The sequence below is a fragment of the Amphiprion ocellaris genome, chromosome 12, assembly GCF_022539595.1.
Source record: "Amphiprion ocellaris isolate individual 3 ecotype Okinawa chromosome 12, ASM2253959v1, whole genome shotgun sequence".
Taxonomy (NCBI): Eukaryota; Metazoa; Chordata; class Actinopteri; family Pomacentridae; genus Amphiprion; species Amphiprion ocellaris.
This window is the reverse complement of record NC_072777.1, coordinates 18,061,533-18,081,235: the sequence shown is the minus strand read 5'-3', so window position 1 is coordinate 18,081,235 and position 19,703 is coordinate 18,061,533. Positions and strand designations below refer to the sequence as shown.

Here is a 19,703-nt window from a genome sequence, read left to right as displayed (position 1 = left end):
GTTTGCAGAACAAAGCTGTTATGTTGGTCATAACCTGCCTTGTAGCATGCCAGGATATTTAAAATAAAGAGACACTATTGTGTGTTGATTTTTTTCCCCTCTGTTTGCTTAAATAAAATGTGTACAATGGGTAAAACTAAGGGGGTGAGTCACTATTAATACCAATGGACTTGAACAGAACTGTAATATTAAAATATAACAAATAAAAGCAAACCAAATAAATAATTTAATGGACTTTTTAAAAGGCTTCATCCACATCTTAGATAGCATATATTCCATGTGTGCAGTGCAGATTTAAAAGGAACAGTTATTCTCGTGTCTCACTGTTCAAATTAAGAAGATACTGTATGAAAACTGCCCTTGTGCAAACAAATGGGCAACAGGTAGACGTGCTTTGTTAGTTCTGATCTTTTGGTTTGTTAAACCGAATTATCCAGGACTATTAAATAATCTTCAAAATTCCACTCGATTCAATGTGGAAACAGATAAAAACACTTAAATGTAGTATACATACTTATACATGACAGCATCTTCAGCTTATGATAGATCTTATTTTTACTATGTGAAAAATGCTAATGAGTCAGACAAAATGTATGGAAAACTGTATAAACAACATAGAAAAAAAGATATAAGAATATAAGCGATGCCCCACCAGACCTACCGTACTCTCTACGCCCCCCAGCTAAGCTACGGGCGCCTGAAACGGGGGAAAAAAGAAAAAGGAAAACAAACAAACAAACAAAAACAAAAAGATGATAGCTTAGTAGAAAAGCAAAGCATATTGAGAGGGTCAATGTGAAAGACACTGTGCCAGGCCCATGGTGTGTACTTGCAGTGACTTAAAGCGTGCAAACGATGTACACAAAAATACTACTTTTGCTGTATGTTAGTTTTACCTTTGAATGCCATTGTAAAGCTATGATCCCCATTTGTCATTTAAATTACCATAAACATAAACATTATAAACATTTTAATCCATGGTTTTATATCAATTTATGAAAAATACATAAGGCCAATAAAAGTTTTGAATGAAAAATCACAAGTAACACCACGATAAGCAAAAAAAACTAAACAAAAGTATCACACTGTTTTCATTCATTTAACAAAAAAAGCATAAGCTAACAAATGCAGACTAAACTGTGGTTTTCAAAAGGATACCTTATAACTTTGACAAAATCTGATTCACTTTACAATACAGTCTGAGATCCCTGAAAAGTGCAAGATGAACAGAGTAGCACATTTTCTCCAAGACACCTTAAATAAATGCAGGAAGAAAACACATGTAGAAAAGGATTTATATTCCAGCAGATTACAGGTTAAGGTGAGATCAGATTCCATCCAAAAACCTTTGTCCTAATAACTGGACTTCACAGGGTTGGCACAGTTGCTGCATCAAATCTCTGGATGACAACAAAATGTAAACAAAAACTAATTTGGTAACTGACTATATACTGTTACATATTAGATACCTTAGACAATCCAGAATCTCTTACATATAATTATATATTTCATTTTCACAAAATATGATTGCATGGTTGAAAATAGTTCAAAATACCCTTTGACAAATTTTTCTTCATTTAAATGTATATTTTCCACATATCATTTATATAATTAATTTTAAAATAATATATCTGTATATATCTGTATTTTTGCTACATTTTAACTTGCTTTAAGGGAAGTGTAATTTCTTTGGGCTAAATAATGAAATGATAATGAAACATTTAATTGAACATATTTATAGCATTGGTGAGTTCCCTGGCATCAATCGATCACCAGTTCACAGTTTACTTGTCTATAAATTTAGTAGAATGTTAAGCATTTGTACAGCATTTCCAATTACTTTATTGCAGGCTTTTTTTTTCTTCTAAATTTGCTGTAGTCAGTAAATTGTCAGTAATACACATATGACTGTTTTGTTTTGTATATGAAATCACAAAACACACAGATGCTACAACATGGCAGGAATCTCGCCAACAATGTGTTAGATTCTAGAATAGCTATAGGCTAAAATGAGAGAAATATGAATGAAACAACTGTTTTGCAGGAAACACTAAAACAAACTTTAGTGTTGCCTGTGGCTCATGCAAAAAAAACAAAAAAAACAAACTTTAAACAGCTAATATCTATAATTGCAAACATTTCAGATGATATATAACAATTAACAAAGGACTTGCATAGAATGAATGAATGTAGATTGGAGACATCATGATTAGCCAGTCTTCAGCACCTTTAAAATAGTTTGCATTCCCTAAATAATGGGAAAAGATATAGGAGAGGAATGCATCTGCAATCCCCTCTTATTCATTCAGAAAACAAAAATATGAATACAAGCCTTTCCACAGTTTATATATATATATATATATATATATATATATATATATATATATATATATATATATACATATATATAAAAAACATTTTTTAATATATATATTTTAATATATGTACACTACCAGTCAAAAGTTTGGAACACCTTCTCATTTAATGATTTTTATTTATTTTCATGACTATTTACATCGTAGATTCTCACTGATGGCATCAGAACTATGAATGAACACATATGGAATTATGTAGTAAACAAGAAAGTGTGAAATAAGTCAAAACTTGTTATATATTTTAGATTCTTCAAAATAGCCACCCTTTGCTTCGATTACTACATTAGCGCTCTTGGCATTCTCTCGCTGAGCTTCATGAGGTAGTCACCTGAAATAATTTTCACTTCCTAGGTGTGCCTTGTCAAGGTTCATTTGTGGAATTTCTTGCCTTCTCAATGGGGTTGGGACCATCAGTTGTGTTGTGCAGAAGTCAGGTTGGTACACAGTTGACAGCCCTATCTGACAACTGTTAGAATCCATATTATGGCAAGAACCAATCAGCTAAGTAAAGAGAAACAATAGTCGATCATTACTTTAAGAACCGAAGGTCAGTCAGTCCGGAAAATTTTAAAAATTTTGAATGTTTCCCCAAGTGCAGTCACAAAAACCATCAAGCGCTACGATGAAACTGGTTCACATGAGGACCGCCACAGGAAAGGAAGATAAAGAGTCACCTCTGCTGCTGAGGATAAGTTTATCTGAATCACCAGCCTCAGAAATCACAAGTTAACAGCTCCTCAGATTAGAGCCCAGATAAATGCCACATGGAGTTCTAGTAGCAGACACATCTCTCCATCAACTGTTCAGAGGAGACTGCAGAAACAAGATTTGTTTGGACCAAGAAACCCAAGGAATGGACATTAGACCAGTGGAAATCTGTGCTTTGGTCTGATTAGTCCAAATTTGAGATCTTTGGTTCCACCTGCTGTATCTTTGTGTGACGCAGAAAAGGTGAACGGATGGTCTCTACATGCATGGTTCCCACCCTGGAGCATGGAGGAGGAGGTGTGATGGTGTGGGGGTGCTTTGCTGGTGACACTGTTGGGGATTTATTCAAAAGTGAAGGCACACTGAACAAGCATGGCCACCACAGCATCCTTCAGGGACATGGATCCTCATCCAGTTTGCGTTTACTTGGACCATCATTTATTTTTAACAGGACAATGACCCCAAACACACCTCCAGGCTGCGTAAGAGCTATTTGACCAAGAAGGAGAGTGATGGAGTGCTGCATCAGGTGACCTGGCCTCCACAGTCACCTGACCTAAAACCAGTGTAGATGGTTTGGGATGAGATGGACCACAGAGTGAAGGCAAATGCAGCCAACAAGTGCTCAGCATCTCTGTGAACTCCTTCAAGACTGTTGAAAAACCATTTCAGGTGACTACCTCATGAAGCTAAATGAGAGAATGCCAAAAGTGTGCAAAGCAGTAATCAAGCCAAAGGGTGGCTATTTTGAAGAATCTAAAATATAAAACATGTTTTGACTTATTTCACATTTTTTTGTTTATTATATTATTTCATGTGTTCATTTATAGTTCTGATGTCTTCAGTGAGAATCTACAATGTAAATAGTCATGAAAAAAAATTAAATGAGAAGGTGTTTCCAAACTTTTGATTGGTAGTGCATATACATTTAGCCTATGACCATATATTATATGATCACAGGGTAAATGCTGTCACAGTCATATGCCTTTCATTGATATCTTTTATGATTTAAATATTCTCATCCAGCGTTTAACTGATCTGTAATGAGAAACTTAAAATATTTATTGTGGGTTTATAACAACAACAAATAGGTTAGAAACTGTTAAAAAAAAATCTTATTATGCATTGCAAATAGTAGAGAATTACAACAATAGACTTGAGTGTATTCCTTCCCTATTATTCTTTGTACCAAAACCTCATAAAACATCACATTTACAGCTAAAGATCTGCTGCCCAGCAAAACCTGCCTTAAAATGTTGTCCCTCTTTAACACATATATTAGATTATCATGGCAATTGAATCATTTAGTTGGGCTTTGAAGCCCAGGTTTAGTGAGTTATATATTTCGATGGGTGTATGGGGTTGAGCTACTACTAGAATTCAAGAGGAAATGTCTGCATTTGTTCTTTTGTGGCTTCAACTTTAATGCTGCTCTTACCTCTAGTACAACCTTTGTATGAATATCATTCTTTCTAAATGCCACTTTTTCTACAAATATTGTCTTTTGGTCGTGCAAAGGGGGAAGAAGATCCACTCTCTTTATAAAGTGAGAGATGATGCCTGTCCTTTATTAGGTCTTTCTGAAAGGTTCACATTTCAGTCAGGGCTCTGATACATACAGGTTTCCCATGGTCCTGTGCTGCAGTGATCGTCCAAAGATAAGTGCTGTCAAACTTTGTTGTTGGCCTCAGTTCGATGCGCCTTAGTATTAACTTTGGTGCGTCATGTTGATACAATGGGACAATGGATGGATGAGTGGTTAAGGAGAATGATCATAACAAATGAGCAGCTATCATTTTATTAGTGACAGACAAAATGAGCTATTAGCCAAATATAGCAGATGATTGAGGGTTCCAACCTATTAAGGTTTGACAGGAGCCCAGCTAAGCCATCACGAGTGAGGCGGTGTTAGTACATTCAGTGGTACTATACTGCACCTCTGGGGACATGTCGAAGAGGTAGAGGCCCTCAGTGGCTCTGATTGTCTACTTATAGGGACCAATGTTTCTCTGTTATCTTTCAGAAATGATGAACTGACAAAGTTACCATCCACTATTACTACAGAAATGTGACATAAATGGTAGCATTTAATTCAAATCTCAAAACAAAACATACAAAACAATAAACTGATTGTACCTTTTGTTAAACCATCTCTTCCAGAATTAAATAACTTTTAAAAAATACCGTGAATATGTGAGACAGCAAACATTAAGGAAACTCTGGTTACCGCTGTATGAAAAACAACAGGCGAAACACTGGTATGAACAACCAACTTCCTCATGGGGTGAAAAAAAAAACGCTGCGTGATGAACATGATGAAAAAATGCAGACAGATCTGAAGACTGGAAAAAGTGCTGTTTGGTTTAGAACCACAGTAACTACTATTACCCCCTCAGTGCCTTCAGGACACCATATGTTTGTAACTGCAAACAGTACAAGTATTGAATATAAGTTTCTCTATATACAAAATGATACATTTATATACATATACAGAGTTTGAACATGAATGCAGTTTGTGTGCAGGAATGAACTGAAGCCAATACATTCATAGTTCATGATCACTGTGAGTCCCTCTCACTGTTTTACTCTCCAAATGCTGTGACACTTTGTGACCAGTCAAAATGATTCATCGTAAACAATTTGGGTCAGGGACTGAGTCCTCAGAGCTTTGAGACAGTGCAATCCATACAATTTTTCAGAGGACTTGACTGTTACAAATTGTATAGGGGTAATAATAAGTTCTTATCAGCACTATCTACTGTTTTTTAAATTCATACAGTTACATCTTGACGTTGGGTGGTCCATCAGTTCACCACTGAGAACAGTTTAGTAAGGTGGAAATATTCAAAAATGCCCATTTCACCTGCAACTGGCTACAAAATGGATGAAGGTCATGGAAAAGGAATGCTTTGATTAGGATAGCTAAGAAGTAAAGTATAGGTCAATATATTCTTTAATAATGTATTCTCTTAAATGCATCCATTAAAAAATTAGGGTTTATAAAGTTATTCACAGTATTTTTTCAGTATATTTAGGTGCTTAAGAGGATGTTTCTACATGAAGAGAAACTGGAATGAACATGAGCTATTCAAATTCATGTGCAGAAACAGACCATCATATGCCTCACCGCACAACAGCTGATTATTGAGCGTTATCATTAAATATCCCTCACATTTGTGATCATGCTTACTTGAATTGTCTTTTTCTCTGAAGGCTGGGTATTTAAGACAGTGGAGGGAAGATGATGCTGCACTTGTTGGCACTTGAGGATCTGAATGTCAGCCACATTCTCTCTCACTTTCTTATGTTACCTTATTCTGGTGTAAAACAAATCACTCTTTTATTCCATGGCTAAGCAAGACACTTGTTAAAAGATTGCTTGAACAACACTGTAAGCTGTTCAAGAGATGACAGACTATGTGTCTGCATAGAGTAAAGGGACATCTAACAATAGCATTGCCCTGCTTTCTTTGATAAACGTCAGGATTTTACCCTGGCCTCCTCATCTCATTTACAGTATGCACAGAATATGAATGATTAGAATGACATAGACAGATATGACATGGGCCCACTGGTGTACTTTCTGCTCCACAGCTCTAAACTGGCGCTTCTGTGACCACCTGTGTGGCCACCTGTGTCTGGCTGCTTAGGAGCCTTTTGTTTTTTGTTGATCTCCCATGGGAAGTCCTCTATTGGAAGGGGGCTGGCAGGGCTGCCTGAGCCCTCTGGCGTGCTCTCAGGAGTTCCCTCTATAATCTCGATTCTTGGTGGATCCATCAAATCCATGATGCTGAAGGGTGCTGGCTCTGGTTGGCACATCACTGACTTATCCTCTGTGTTCTGTCGAACAGACCAACTTGAGCCTGCCTGAATTCCTATAGACACTCTGTCGTCTGTTTGTGTGGTACTGTCGCTGCAAGGCTCCCGACACAAAGTCCACATATTGTAGCACTGAGTAAAGTTGAAGAAGTTGCTGTTGAAAGTTTTTAATTCCCCACAAACATCTCTTCGCAGCTCCGCTAGCTCATACCGCATTGCTGAGATTTCATCCTTCCACTGCATGTTAAAGGCAGCAACCATGTTCGCAGACTCCTTGAAGGCTTGAATAGCCTGAGGGACTGGTGGCTCAGAGGTGGCTATGGGTGAGGCAGAAGGGACCCTGTATGAAGGCGGTGATGCTGGCGGGACGGAGATGGCTGTTACGGTGGAGCTAGTACTGTGCTGGCTGCGAGCAGCTGCAGTCTCTCTCTCCAGCCTTTCGAGCTCCGCATAGGCAGAGGAGCTAGCACCATCATCATCCTCTATCATGTCGTCATTTAGTAAAGATGTCCCATCCACAACATCATATCCCTCTGGAAGAAAAATGTGAATATGCAAACAGAAGGACATTCAAGATGAAAGGAACAGCTGGAGTGTGATTTGATTTGGATTCTCAACTAGAAAATAAACACATATCTATGGAAAACATACAGTATGTGAGTGGCAAGTTCCAAAGACATTCAAGATCAGATCCATTAATTTCCTATTTGGTTTCAAAGATTTAAAGGTTAAACAAGGGGTAAGCACCCATCGTATCTGGTGTGCAGTACAAGTGACAATTTGATTGCACTAGAGCTGCACAAAATCAGCAAAAGTTTCTTCTTCTTCTTCCTCTTCTTCTTCTTGAACTTTTGAAGTGTAGGTTTTTGCCACACACAAAAAAGCCAAATTTATTTATAAGGTCAACCCAGCAAGCAATAGAGATAAAATCTGCCAGAGTCAGCACAGACTAGATACCTTTTCCGAAAAAGGATCTTGAGTCCCTTTACATCACAGAAACGGTGATTGTCAGTAAACTCACATACTGTAGGCTTTTCACAATGTTTTTACACTGCCTTCTCAGTCATCTCAAGGCTTCTTTCCATCTTTTCACTGCACAGCACAACAAAAAGTGTATTAAACATAAAATGCATAATTGTAAATCATGAATCCATTTTCTGATGTGCTCTTCTCAAGACATTTTAAATGTTTCTCCGTGATTGAAATTTGTGCCATTTTGTGCAAAAGAAAAGATGTAAAGGGAGTAGAAGAATCACAACCCACTGGGCCAAGAAGCAGATATGAACCCTATTGAACATATCAGGTCCAAGGTGGCTGATTAGACCATGTGAGTAATACGTAACCCGGTAAGGGGAGGGGTCATCCTCCCCCTTCAGGGCTGCACCAGGGAGAGGCTGCAATCCCACAGTCAAAGACAGCTGACAGATTCAATACCAAGGGTTAGACTTTGCCACATGTGGCCTTTATAGAATTCAGATTTTCATGGAAAGAAAAAAATAAAGCTCACACATGTACAGCAGACAGAGGCTGCTCTTACAAATGATTGGAGACAGTGGCAATGCGAAAACATTCAGTACTATTTTATGGTTGCGACATGAAAACATTCTGAAAAGTTTGGGAAGTACATCTCTCATACATTAACACTTACAATGTGGTCTAAGAACACTTAAAATAGAGACATGGTAAACAACTCACAAAATCCAGCATCACGTTTGTCACTGTAAACAATAATCTGAGGTACAGAGTTTTATGAAGAAATCAATGAAAATGTCTGAGGTTTTATGAGTTGTTTGGTACCGTGTTTACTACTTAGGATAACATAATGAGATACTTCTAATAATTACATATAAACTCTATGTATCTATTATTTTTACTGAGAAGGCAGTGCAAAAACACACATATACATAGATATATGTATGCGTGTCAACATTAAAATACCTGCAACAATCATCACTGATGCCTCCAGTTGTTCTTTCCCCCTGGTTATCCTTCAAGAGATGGATGGTCAAATGGAGAGGGGTTTGCTGCTCGTCTGCCCTATGAAGCATCATGGGATCCCTTCCCCACTCAAGGGCCCACTAGCCTCTGGGTTTGGTTCATAAGCTGCTTACAGTTTAATTATTGGATAGCACTGAACACTAACATAAAAACATGACTCCAGGTATCAGTGATTTTCTTAGATATCTTGGTTAGGTTATTTTATTTTATTTACAGTATGGGTTGAATGGAGGGTGACAGTACTATATAACTAATCATCGTTTCGGGAACACTTTCTCTGGGTTGCAATAACCTTATCTGACAAATTGTAATTAATGCACCATTTTAATCTTCAAAATACAACTTCACAACATATTGTACAGTCTACTACTTGTTTTAGTCCATATAGAGTTGACAGATTTGGAGCAGAGAGCTATATGAATAGAGTTCAGCAAATGAGACGGTGGGATTGGAGAACACTCCTTTATCCTGAGTACTTCTGTGACATCGAAGAAATCGTAGATGCAAACCCAATTGAAGATGAAAGGATTCCAAAAACAAAACTCCAGATTTAACAGGAAAACAAAATCAACAAAATGAGTAAAAGTGCAAATGTCTCCAGTATCAAATTGACAGAAAAGTGTACATAAACAATAAAAATCCAGGTCATAATATTTTAAAAAATGAATGTAATTAGAGAAAAATGTTTCAATAGGGTTCATAGCTTTACTCTTGTAGGCAAACACCAAATACATTTAATGAGAGAGTTACTGCAGAGACTCTGCTTGCACAAAGAACCTGAAATGCTAAATTAAGTGATATATTGCTTGCACTGTGTCGCACAAAACCTTGAGATCCTTACATGTATTAAAAAAGCAGCATATAGTTAAAAAAATAAATATGCAAGAGTCAATGCATAAAACACACTGATTTCAGAAAATCAGCTGCAAAACATGTAGAGTTTGGGTCCATTGACATACAATAATTGTAACTAGCAATGGAATGAAACCAGTAATATTAAAAATATACTCAACTGGAAACTTGCAGTTGAAGTCCTTTAATAGCAGTCATGAAACGTTATTATTTTGGCTGAGATGGCTGCTCACAAACTTGAGTTTCATGCAACACAATACAACAATACTGTTAATAATTGAAGGCTGTACTTCTCAAATATACCATCAGTGGGCAGTTCTTTAGTGCAACCAGCATGTATGTGTGTGCATGTGGTCTAGTCTCTAGAACTTGTTGACTTACCTTTATTTGTTTACTAGATTTTTTTTTTTTTTTAATAAAAAAAATATTTTATTAGGTCAATTATGAGGTCAATTACAATTATAATTATGTGCTAATGTGTTGGTAGAACAGAGCAGGGGGAGGATAGGGTCAGGTTTGTTGGGTGTCGCCTTCCCACACAAATACTGTATGTTACCAACCTACCACTCCCCTACCCCTGGCCTGTTTCAGACATCACCCCTCGCTAAGTAACTCACACGCTTTGCACAACACATATATAACACCAAAGTTTAACATGCTTAAGGTGGGGCCTGTTTCTCTAAGGCATGCCATGTAATGTGGCTGTGCTGTGTTGTCATCATGTGGACATGTGATGCCATCCGAGTGTTTAGAATGTAACCCTCCCACCCTCATCCTAGTTTACAGCTTGGCAACACCACAAGTGACCAGTCAGAGAATTGGCTAATGATGCATGAGTCGTGCAAAGTACCACACAAGCAAATTCATCTGAGCATTTGGGAGAGTGCAGTGGCAAAAACAAACACACGCACACTGTAGCTTCCAAAGAAAGTAACTGGAGTCATTCAGCCTGGCATCCCTTAAGCTCAAGGGTTCCCCACTGTACATATGTAGGTATGTCAAGTTTGTACTCATGTATAGGATGTATGATATGTAACTAAGCCCTCTCTCATTTTTGGGGGGGGAGGAGGGGGTTGTTTTACCTGTTGTGGATCTGAGAGTTGAAGTGACAGTGGAGGATGTCATTGAAGGCAAGCAGTCGTCATCTTGGGAATAACCAGCCTGAATTGCACGGAGGTAACTGTGGCTTCGAGTGCGGAACGAACCAGGCAGGTCCAAGGCCTCCATGGCCTGGGATTCTACTTCACTAAAAACGGACTCGCAAACTGACTCAAACTGGCCATTGATCTCAGTCTCACTCACCTGAGAGACAAAAACAGGAATAGCAGTCCTTAATTTTTCCTCTTCCTTTCTCTTTCTCACTTTGATTCTTCCCCTTTGCACAGCAAATATGAAGGAGTGTTAGCATAAGGGAATGCCACTGTCATTTTCGACCTTAAACTGAATAAATGTCAGATCAAATTAAAAAAATGCAGATGACAATAAAATCAATCAGAAATATAGGTATGCTACCAGTCAAAAGTCTGGACACACCTTCTCATTCAATGCATTCTATTTATTTGTATTATTTCTTATACATTGTAGATTAATACTGAAGATTACCACTTTTTTGTTTACAACATAATTCCATATGTATAAGGGATTTTTTTCTTTCCACTGTTGTCTTAGGGCTTGCTCTGGGGGTTCAGACATATGGGTTCTGTAAAGTGTCTTGAGACAATTTGAATTGTAATTGGCACTATATGAATAGCATTGAATTGAATTCAGTTATTCTTTTATAGTTTTGATGTCTTCAGTATTAATCTACAATGTACAAAATAATTAAATAAAAACCACTGAATGAGAAGGTGTGTCCAAACTTTTGATTGGTATTGAATATACAAGCAGGTTTTTTTGTTATAAAGCATTCAATTAACCACAAACCCAACAACAAAGATACACTACATACTGAAAACTACTGAATGTGAAATACGAAGAACAGACAGCATTCATAATTATTTATCTTGTAACTCTAGCAAGTGTCTTAGAAATATACTAAACTGCTCTACAAGATGCAAGTTGAAATCATTTCTTAACTTTAAGATGATGTGACAAACTCAGTCAGTATGAAAAGAACTTTCTGTCTGCTACCTTTCCATCTTGTCCCTTTCACAGATCCTATCCACTCTGTAAGTTGTCTAATTTTAGTAATGTCTGAATTATGTACATTTGTGCATTGTAACGGTGAATATTGTCAGTTTGAGTTGTGCAGCAGATTTATATTCAATGGACATTTTCTTGCCTTTTTCTTATTGCCTGGGTTTTCAGCATACTAAATTATTAGAAAAATTATTTAAGAGATTCATGGTACAGCCTGATCCATTTACAGGCTTTGCTGGTGGCTGTGTCACAGATCTTCTTACTGTAGCAACCACGTCTTGTGCCACTGTGGAGGTCCAAAACAGACTTGAGCAACTGATCCATCTGTTTAGATTCATAGCAGGGGTATTTACGAGGGAGGTACCTGAAAAGGTCGGTGTGTAATGTAAGGTTAGAAATTAAATAATTATTTGTCTAGGTCTAGTCTTTATTTTATATTATTTGAGAAAAATAAGCCCTGTGAACCAAACTGCAAAAATGGAGTTATATAATAACAACAGAGTTATGAATTGTATGTCAGAAGCCTATTCCAGATATCAGGGTCCAAACTGATGTGAAACTGATCTTGTGTTCTCAGTTATGTACACTACTGTTCAAAAGTTTGGGGTCACTTAGAAGTGTCCTTATTTTTGAAAGAAAATCAGTTATTTTCAATGAAGATAACATTAAATGAATCAGAAATACAGTCTAGACATTGTCAATGTGGTAACTGACTATTCTAGCTGATTTTTAATGGAATATTTACATAGGAGTACAGAGGCCCATTTTCAGCAACCATCACTCCTGTGTTCTAATGGTACATTGTGTTAGCTAATTGTGTTGAAAGGTTAACTGATGATTAGAAAACCCTTGTGCAATTATATTAGCACATGTATAAAAGTGTGAGTTTTCATGGAAAACATGAAATTGTCTGGGTGACCCCAAACTTTTGAACGATAGTGTGCAAGCTGACATTTCTTTGTAGCAGAAAACACAAAAACAAACCGTAGACGACTGTAGAACTGATTAAGGTGAAGGTGATGAGATAAAGCATCTATGCCTTGTCCAAAACTACAGTTAGATCTGTTGAGTGACTTCAGAAGAGACGGTCATGTCTACAAGGTAACAATCAGCTGTGGACCTCCAGTATAGACACCTGCAGATGTTCAATGTCTCTGTACACACAAGGCTACTACAGACACAACAGTATAAAAACAGTCCCATTCACGTCTCCAGGTGTTGCCTCTGTGCGATGCATGCTTCAAGACTCACCTGGCTGACGCAGCTAGCCTGACTGAGGGTGCTGACGGCGCGCATGTAGCTCTGGTTGCGAGAGCGGAAGGGTGGGGGATGAAAGGCGGCAGGGTCCAACGTGACACTAGGATGAGGCCGCATATCTCTTGTAGTTTGCAAGTGGTAGCCCTGGCTGAACAAGGATAAGGGGTAGGGACAGACACCATTTCATAGTTCAACGGCCAAAAATGGAACATTACTGGATAATACTACAGGTAAGGAATCTGTTGGCTAGTATCATGACTTAATGTCCAAAATATATATTAGTCACTTGAATGACTCATCTCTTCATAACATTTTTAAACTGTGAACTATTTTTATTAACTTGAGTCATGATCTTCTAGTCTAGCTTCATTGGTCCTGTGAAAAAACAGCAACTTGCCCATCGCAAAACTACAAAGACGGTAGTTGGGATTCGTTTTCTATTTGTGAGATAATGAGAGCCACAATAACAAGAGATTACAGTCTTCACCAGATGATAAAAAACACAAAGGCTGTTTGTTTGTGGACAAAAGCAGAAGCAATCAGAACCCTGTAGAGATGATGGTGACAAAAATAACACTGAGTGGCAGTAGGAATGACGAATGTATGATGCCTTCCTGGGTTCACACAATTTGGCTGTTTCTGAAAGCTGCACTGCCTGAAAACAGTCACAGAGAACAAGAAAGTGAATAAGAACAAGCTTAGTTTGGAGAGGAAGGTAATTCAATAGAATCCTTTGGATTATAATTACACTCAAACTCAACACAGTTTGTGTAATTTACCAAAAAACTGGCAAACATGGCAATCATCACCATTTACCAGAAAGATGTGATGAGAGTATGAATATATAAAGTTAGTGAACACTAAGAAGTCAAATTTCAGTTTGAAAACACACTTGAGTACCAGCTGATCTAAACATTGTTAATAATTTAACACTGCCCGCATCTTCTGAACAATTAATCCCCAATGTTTCACAGTATTTGACCAAAGCAAAAACTTTTTCAGCATATAATATATGTTAACAGTGATGCTATAATATTAACGATGACAAAGAAACAAAATATTCAACTTGAACAAAAGCTGCAAGTTGTAGCAATCATGATATAGGATTTATTACAAGGCTATTGTACTAAAACTGCTTTAGTGTTAGCTTAGTATACCTAATACACTAGCATGCAAGTGTGATTAACTTCATAATTTTAAAAAAAAGTGTTTCTAGGACTAAACTACAAAACAAATACAGTCAGCACTTTGTTGTTTTACCAATAAAACACTTCTCTGCTCTTAGACTTCCCACCGTGCAGCATACCTTTACAAAACAGCTAGTAATTTGAATGGATTATCCTCCATATACCAATGCTTGAACATTCAAGTCTGCCCTCTTGGGTGTGACATTGTACAAATGTGAAAGACTTGCCAATAGTGTGATGAATTGAAGCACAGTGTTTGTGTAAGGTGCTGGGAAAATACTTAACACGCTTACCAGAAAGGTCATAAACCTAAACCAATATGGTTCTACATAGCTCACCACAGCACTACTATAACTGAACTCAGGACACAGCTGTGGATAAAATACTTAGCCAACAACATGTGGTCGTTGGTTAAGTATAAGTTAATATTGAGATTCTAAAAGTGAGCCAACAAGTAATTACAGAACCGCTTAATACAGTTGTCCAGGCAAGCTTAAAATTGCATTATAAACAAAAACTGGCCTTCTAATTTTGCTAAGCAACTTCTCTTGGAACCACCAAATAATGGTAAAGTTCTTTAATCTGTCAGTGACAGAAGCAAAAAGGAGCATCAATAAACTACAATTTTACATGCATTGTGTGTAGACAAAGCATTGAGTCACAATTAAACCTTTCTTTAAAACAAAAAGACTGAGGCTACTATCAATATCAGTTAAGGCCAATTCATGCTTTCTGCATTCACATCTGTATCTTAAAGGGCATGTGAAGTAAATTTCCCTTTCCACCCAAGTCCATGACGGCCTGTCAGACATCCCCCTTGCAGCCCAAAGTTTGTGACTGTGTGGACTGTCCACATGCACATGTACCAGGAAACAAGTGCTTCCTATGAGAAGAAACGGTTTGAGGAGATTCTCGGTCTTACACACATTAATGATTCATCACTGAAATAGGTGGAATAAAAAATTGCTGCTGGACTTTGAAGGAGCTTTGATTTGTACATACTTTACATTAATGGAGTCCAGACACAGTAGGAAATCCTAATTTCTCCAGAAATCCTGTTCTTCGTGCTCTGCACATTTTAGAAATAATCACTGACATAGTGATACAGCTTGATCTCTAGCTAGTTGCTTTATCCTGTAAAAAAATGTATAAAGTCACAGTGTTTCAGAAACATCCATGGGAACACCATGTTTTTCTCTTGCCTTTTATAATATGAATACAACCACTTGTGCATCTGTTGTTCACTTTCCCACAAGTCCACAACAGTCTGCACACAGATGCAGAAAGTATGTATGGGCCCTTACTGGAGCCAACAATCTAAATCTTGTGTCCTCAGACATGATGAGATGCACACTACAATAAAACATACTTAACTAATAGTTAACAGTTTCAGATCTATGCACTCTATAAATGAGGCGGGCAGACCTACCTGTGGGAGTCTAAATGGTGTCTCTGCATGGCTGATTTGAGGACGAGAGCATCCGGCCGAATGGCCTTCTGCGGAGAGGTCTTAGGACTGGTGTCAGAGTCCCCACTGTCATCATCCACCTCTCCCATAGCTTTGACATAGCTGCTACTTCGCATCCGCCGACATGGGATCTCCTCATCTTTCTCACCTGGGTATCCACTCCACTCATCCTGGGGCACCTGGGGAAGAAAACATCACTGCATTAAATACTACCTTCATGTTTATAACTATAAGGTTGTAATAATCTATGTTTTGCTTGCATGCTTGGGGAAACATCTGTGGTGACATGTTAAACAGTGTACAAAAGGAGGACGTTGTGCTCAGAGAAGAAATATCAGGTTTGCACAGGCTCGTGTAAATGAAATATTATTTGCAAGTACAATGTGGCCCAATTAGCCAAACGAGAGTGAGAAACACACAGCCAGATAAGTTCTAGCTGGGTTTTGCTCTAACAAAAAATGAAGCTGATTCACATCCGTGGTCTCAGACTCCACCTCTGTTTAATTCCCCACTGAGCCTGCTTTCAAATTAAACTATCTCAATGCCTGACCTTACTCTACCCATTGGGTTTTTCTGAGTTCTTCTCTTCCCCTATGAGCAGGCATTGCATATCATTGTGACTTTGATTTTTGGAATCAAACTGCATATTATAATGTGTGTCTGCTGCAGAGGCCAAAGGTCATCAGAGCTCTCACAACCTTTCAAATGGACCATATTTTTCATTGATGTACAATACCCACCCCAGTACAAGCAGGTATTTAAGGTTTGAAGTATCACACAAACATAAAATGAAGTGCAACCATTATAAAGATTGGACTATGTGTACTCCAGTTATAGATATGTCACTGATTTGGATTATTGTTTTTGTACATTTGCTTGAAACATACCAGAATGCCGTTGGCCGGCCGGGTTGTCCCTCTCAACCATATGGGCATATGGGTTCTGTTAAGCGTCTATAGACAATCTGAATTGTAATTGGTGCTATATTAATAAAATTGAATTGAATTGTTAAAGTGAAAAACACTGATTGTTTTAATGTAGCCATGGAACTTAACAAAAGCTTCAACAATGTGTAATAAAGCATTTATTTATTTTTCAACTGTACATCTGTTCAGGCAGGATACTCGCATCACATTTAACTATTTATTTTAGAATTAAATATGTTAGCTTTTGCCGGTAGCTCTGCTCTGTTGATATTCTGGCACAATATGATCAACCAGATGCAGGTTCAACCAGCCATATTCAGTTTTAAAACAGAGAAAGATCAAGCTTTCACCCAACCAGAATCACCTTCCAGACACCAAGACACCACATCTGATGTGGAACCGTAAAGCAAGACACCGTCCAGATCTGGCAGGATAGTGTGAAGATTTTGTTATCAGGAAGAGGCCACAAAAAAGCAGACATTCAGCAGATTCCAGACATCCAGGGTGTATATTGGGCCTAGTTTAGTCAAGAGACTGGCTTAAATCCCCAGTCATTATGAGGCCTACAAGGGACCAAATGGCTGCTGACCCTGCAGGAAGCGGGGGTCAAAATTTAATACTAACATCACAAGGATTTCACCCTTACTGACAATACCACAAGGAACATTGGTCACATTAGGATGAAGGAAGACAATAACTCCACAATCCTGAATTTTTTGCTATTCTCTATAAACACTCATTTAAAGGAACTGTTGAACATTTATTTCAATAATGTCATCATGACCACCACTATACCATTCACTCTCCTTAAATCTTTTATTCTACTTGTTCATGTGCCAACTATAAGTTCAACAGTGTCTCATCTTCGTATATGCTTATATAGTCTTGTTTTAATCATCTGCCCACCAGGAGCATAAATGTGTTAACGATATGTCACTGTATTGAATTGTGTAGAAGCTAGAAAAATAATACAATTTGAGGTGACAGTGTAACTCTGTGAGGGGCATCTGAACATCAGCCTTCCCTGATGGAGGATGTACCAGACACCTACTGAGTCACTGATATGCATATATCCACTTGAAAAGACCATACCTGAAAGCACCACTTTGAGTCTTCATTTCCGAGAGTCATTCTTTCAGATTCCTCCTTCCTAAGAATCCAACCTAAGTCCTTTCTAATTTCTTCAATATCGACTCGGAGGCTCCACTCTGTCCACCGCTGTTCTGACCCACAACAGGCTGACCAGACCATCCCTCAGCAGATGCACCTCCGCAGCATCACAACGTGCACGCAAGTAGCTTTCAGTCACTGAAACTTGGAGCAACTTTCTCAAATTCTCTTTTATCACAAAGATACTTTTTACAGGTTAATAAATCAGTCTACTATTATTGTGTCATAGTTGTTATTGTGGAGTTTAATAAATGTGCGTACATATAAGTTCAGTGGCTCCACTGTTTTGTTGTTTACATTTCGGCCCCTAACTTGTATAGATTCCAACTACCTCTCTTCTATAATTAACCTTCAGTTTAGATAATTTCCCTGCAGTTCCTGAAGTTCTTCTTGACAGCGCAACAAGAGGTGCTTCATTTGCTGCATTATCATTTTAATCTGATGTAAATATTTTGCTGGTCGAATGTCATTTAGATTGTGTAATAATTCTGCATAAGTATTCAAACCTCATTTCATAGAAATATTTACAAAACATTTTATACATTGGTGTGGAAATATTTATCCTACACAACACATAGACAGTCACTGAAATCAAAACAACAAGCTACAACAAAGCCTGAGATTCACGACATGTTGGACCAGTACCAGTGTGCCTATAAAACCAGTAGGTGCACTGAGGATACCATCTCACTCCTGCTCCACAATGCCCTGACACACCTGGAGAACTACAACACTTAAGTGAGGATGCTGTTTGTCGACTTCAGCTCGACCTTTAACACTGTCGACCCAGTCAAGCTGGTCGACAAGCTGCTGTCACTGGGCCTGGACTACCACCTCTGTAGCTGGATTAAGGACTTCCTCTCTAACAGACCACGGCACGTCAGAATTGGAGACCTCATCTCCTCACCCCAATTTACCTCTCTAGCTTAAAAATGAACCAGAGACCTAAACCTAGTTACAGTTCTTTTGAAAATCTCACTCTCAGTCTCTCCCATCCAGATTTGAAAGCTCAGAAACCAGTTTTATTTGTTGTTGTATATCGTCCTCCTGCTCCTTACTCTGAGTTTTTATCTCAATTCTCAGACTTTTTATCTGATTTAGTGCTCAGCTCAGATAAAGTCATTATTGTGGGTGACTTTAACATTCATGTTGACATGGACAGTGACAGCCTTACGACTGCTTTTAATTCAATATTAGACTCAATTGGGTTTTCTCAACATGTAAATAAACCAACTCATAGTTTTAATCACACCCTTGACCTCGTTCTGACTTATGGCATAGAAATCAAACAGTTAACAGTATTTCCCCGGAACCCTCTTCTTTCTGACCATTTTATGATAATATTTCAATTTACAAAAATAGATTGTATAGGAGTTAAGAATAAATATCATTACAGTAGATGTCTGTCTCACAATTCGGTGACTAAATTTAAGGAAATAATACCCTCTCTATTTAGTTCAGCACCACTTACTGATACAATGGAAGGGAAATATTATAATTTTACCCCTACAGAAGTGGATTATATTGTTAATAATGCTGCAGCCTCACTGCGTACAACACTTGATAGTGTTGCACCTGTAAAAAAGAAAGTTCTATCTCAGAGAGGACCTGCTCCTTGGTATAATTCCCAGCTGCAGAATTTAAAGCAGGCGTCCCGAAAGCTGGAAAGGAAGTGGTACTCCACTAATTTGGAAGAAGTTCATGTAGCTTGGAAAAATAGTCTAGTAATTTATAAAAAAGCTCTTCGTAATGCCAGGACAACATATTATTCATCTTTAATAGAGGAAAACAAGAACAACCCCAG

General features: G+C 37.9%; 1 protein-coding gene across 8 annotated transcripts in view; it reads right to left on the bottom strand.

Moving 5' to 3' along the window:
* LOC111578333 (disks large-associated protein 2) overlaps positions 1-19,703 on the bottom strand; it is a 126,786-nt gene that overhangs the window by 27,025 nt on the left and 80,058 nt on the right. For 4 of the 8 annotated variants that reach the window (XM_035954980.2, XM_055015972.1, XM_055015974.1 and 1 more), the window contains 4 exons: positions 15,765-15,982; positions 13,143-13,296; positions 10,835-11,054; positions 662-697 (listed from right to left, as the gene is read on the bottom strand). In XM_035954980.2, coding sequence (XP_035810873.1) covers positions 662-697; positions 10,835-11,054; positions 13,143-13,296; positions 15,765-15,982 — 628 coding nt within the window. Of the gene's footprint in view, positions 1-661; positions 698-2,431; positions 7,436-10,834; positions 11,128-13,142; positions 13,297-15,764; positions 15,983-19,703 lie in introns of those variants that run through there. The other 4 variants (XM_055015973.1, XM_055015975.1, XM_055015978.1 and 1 more) reach the window with 3 other exon arrangements.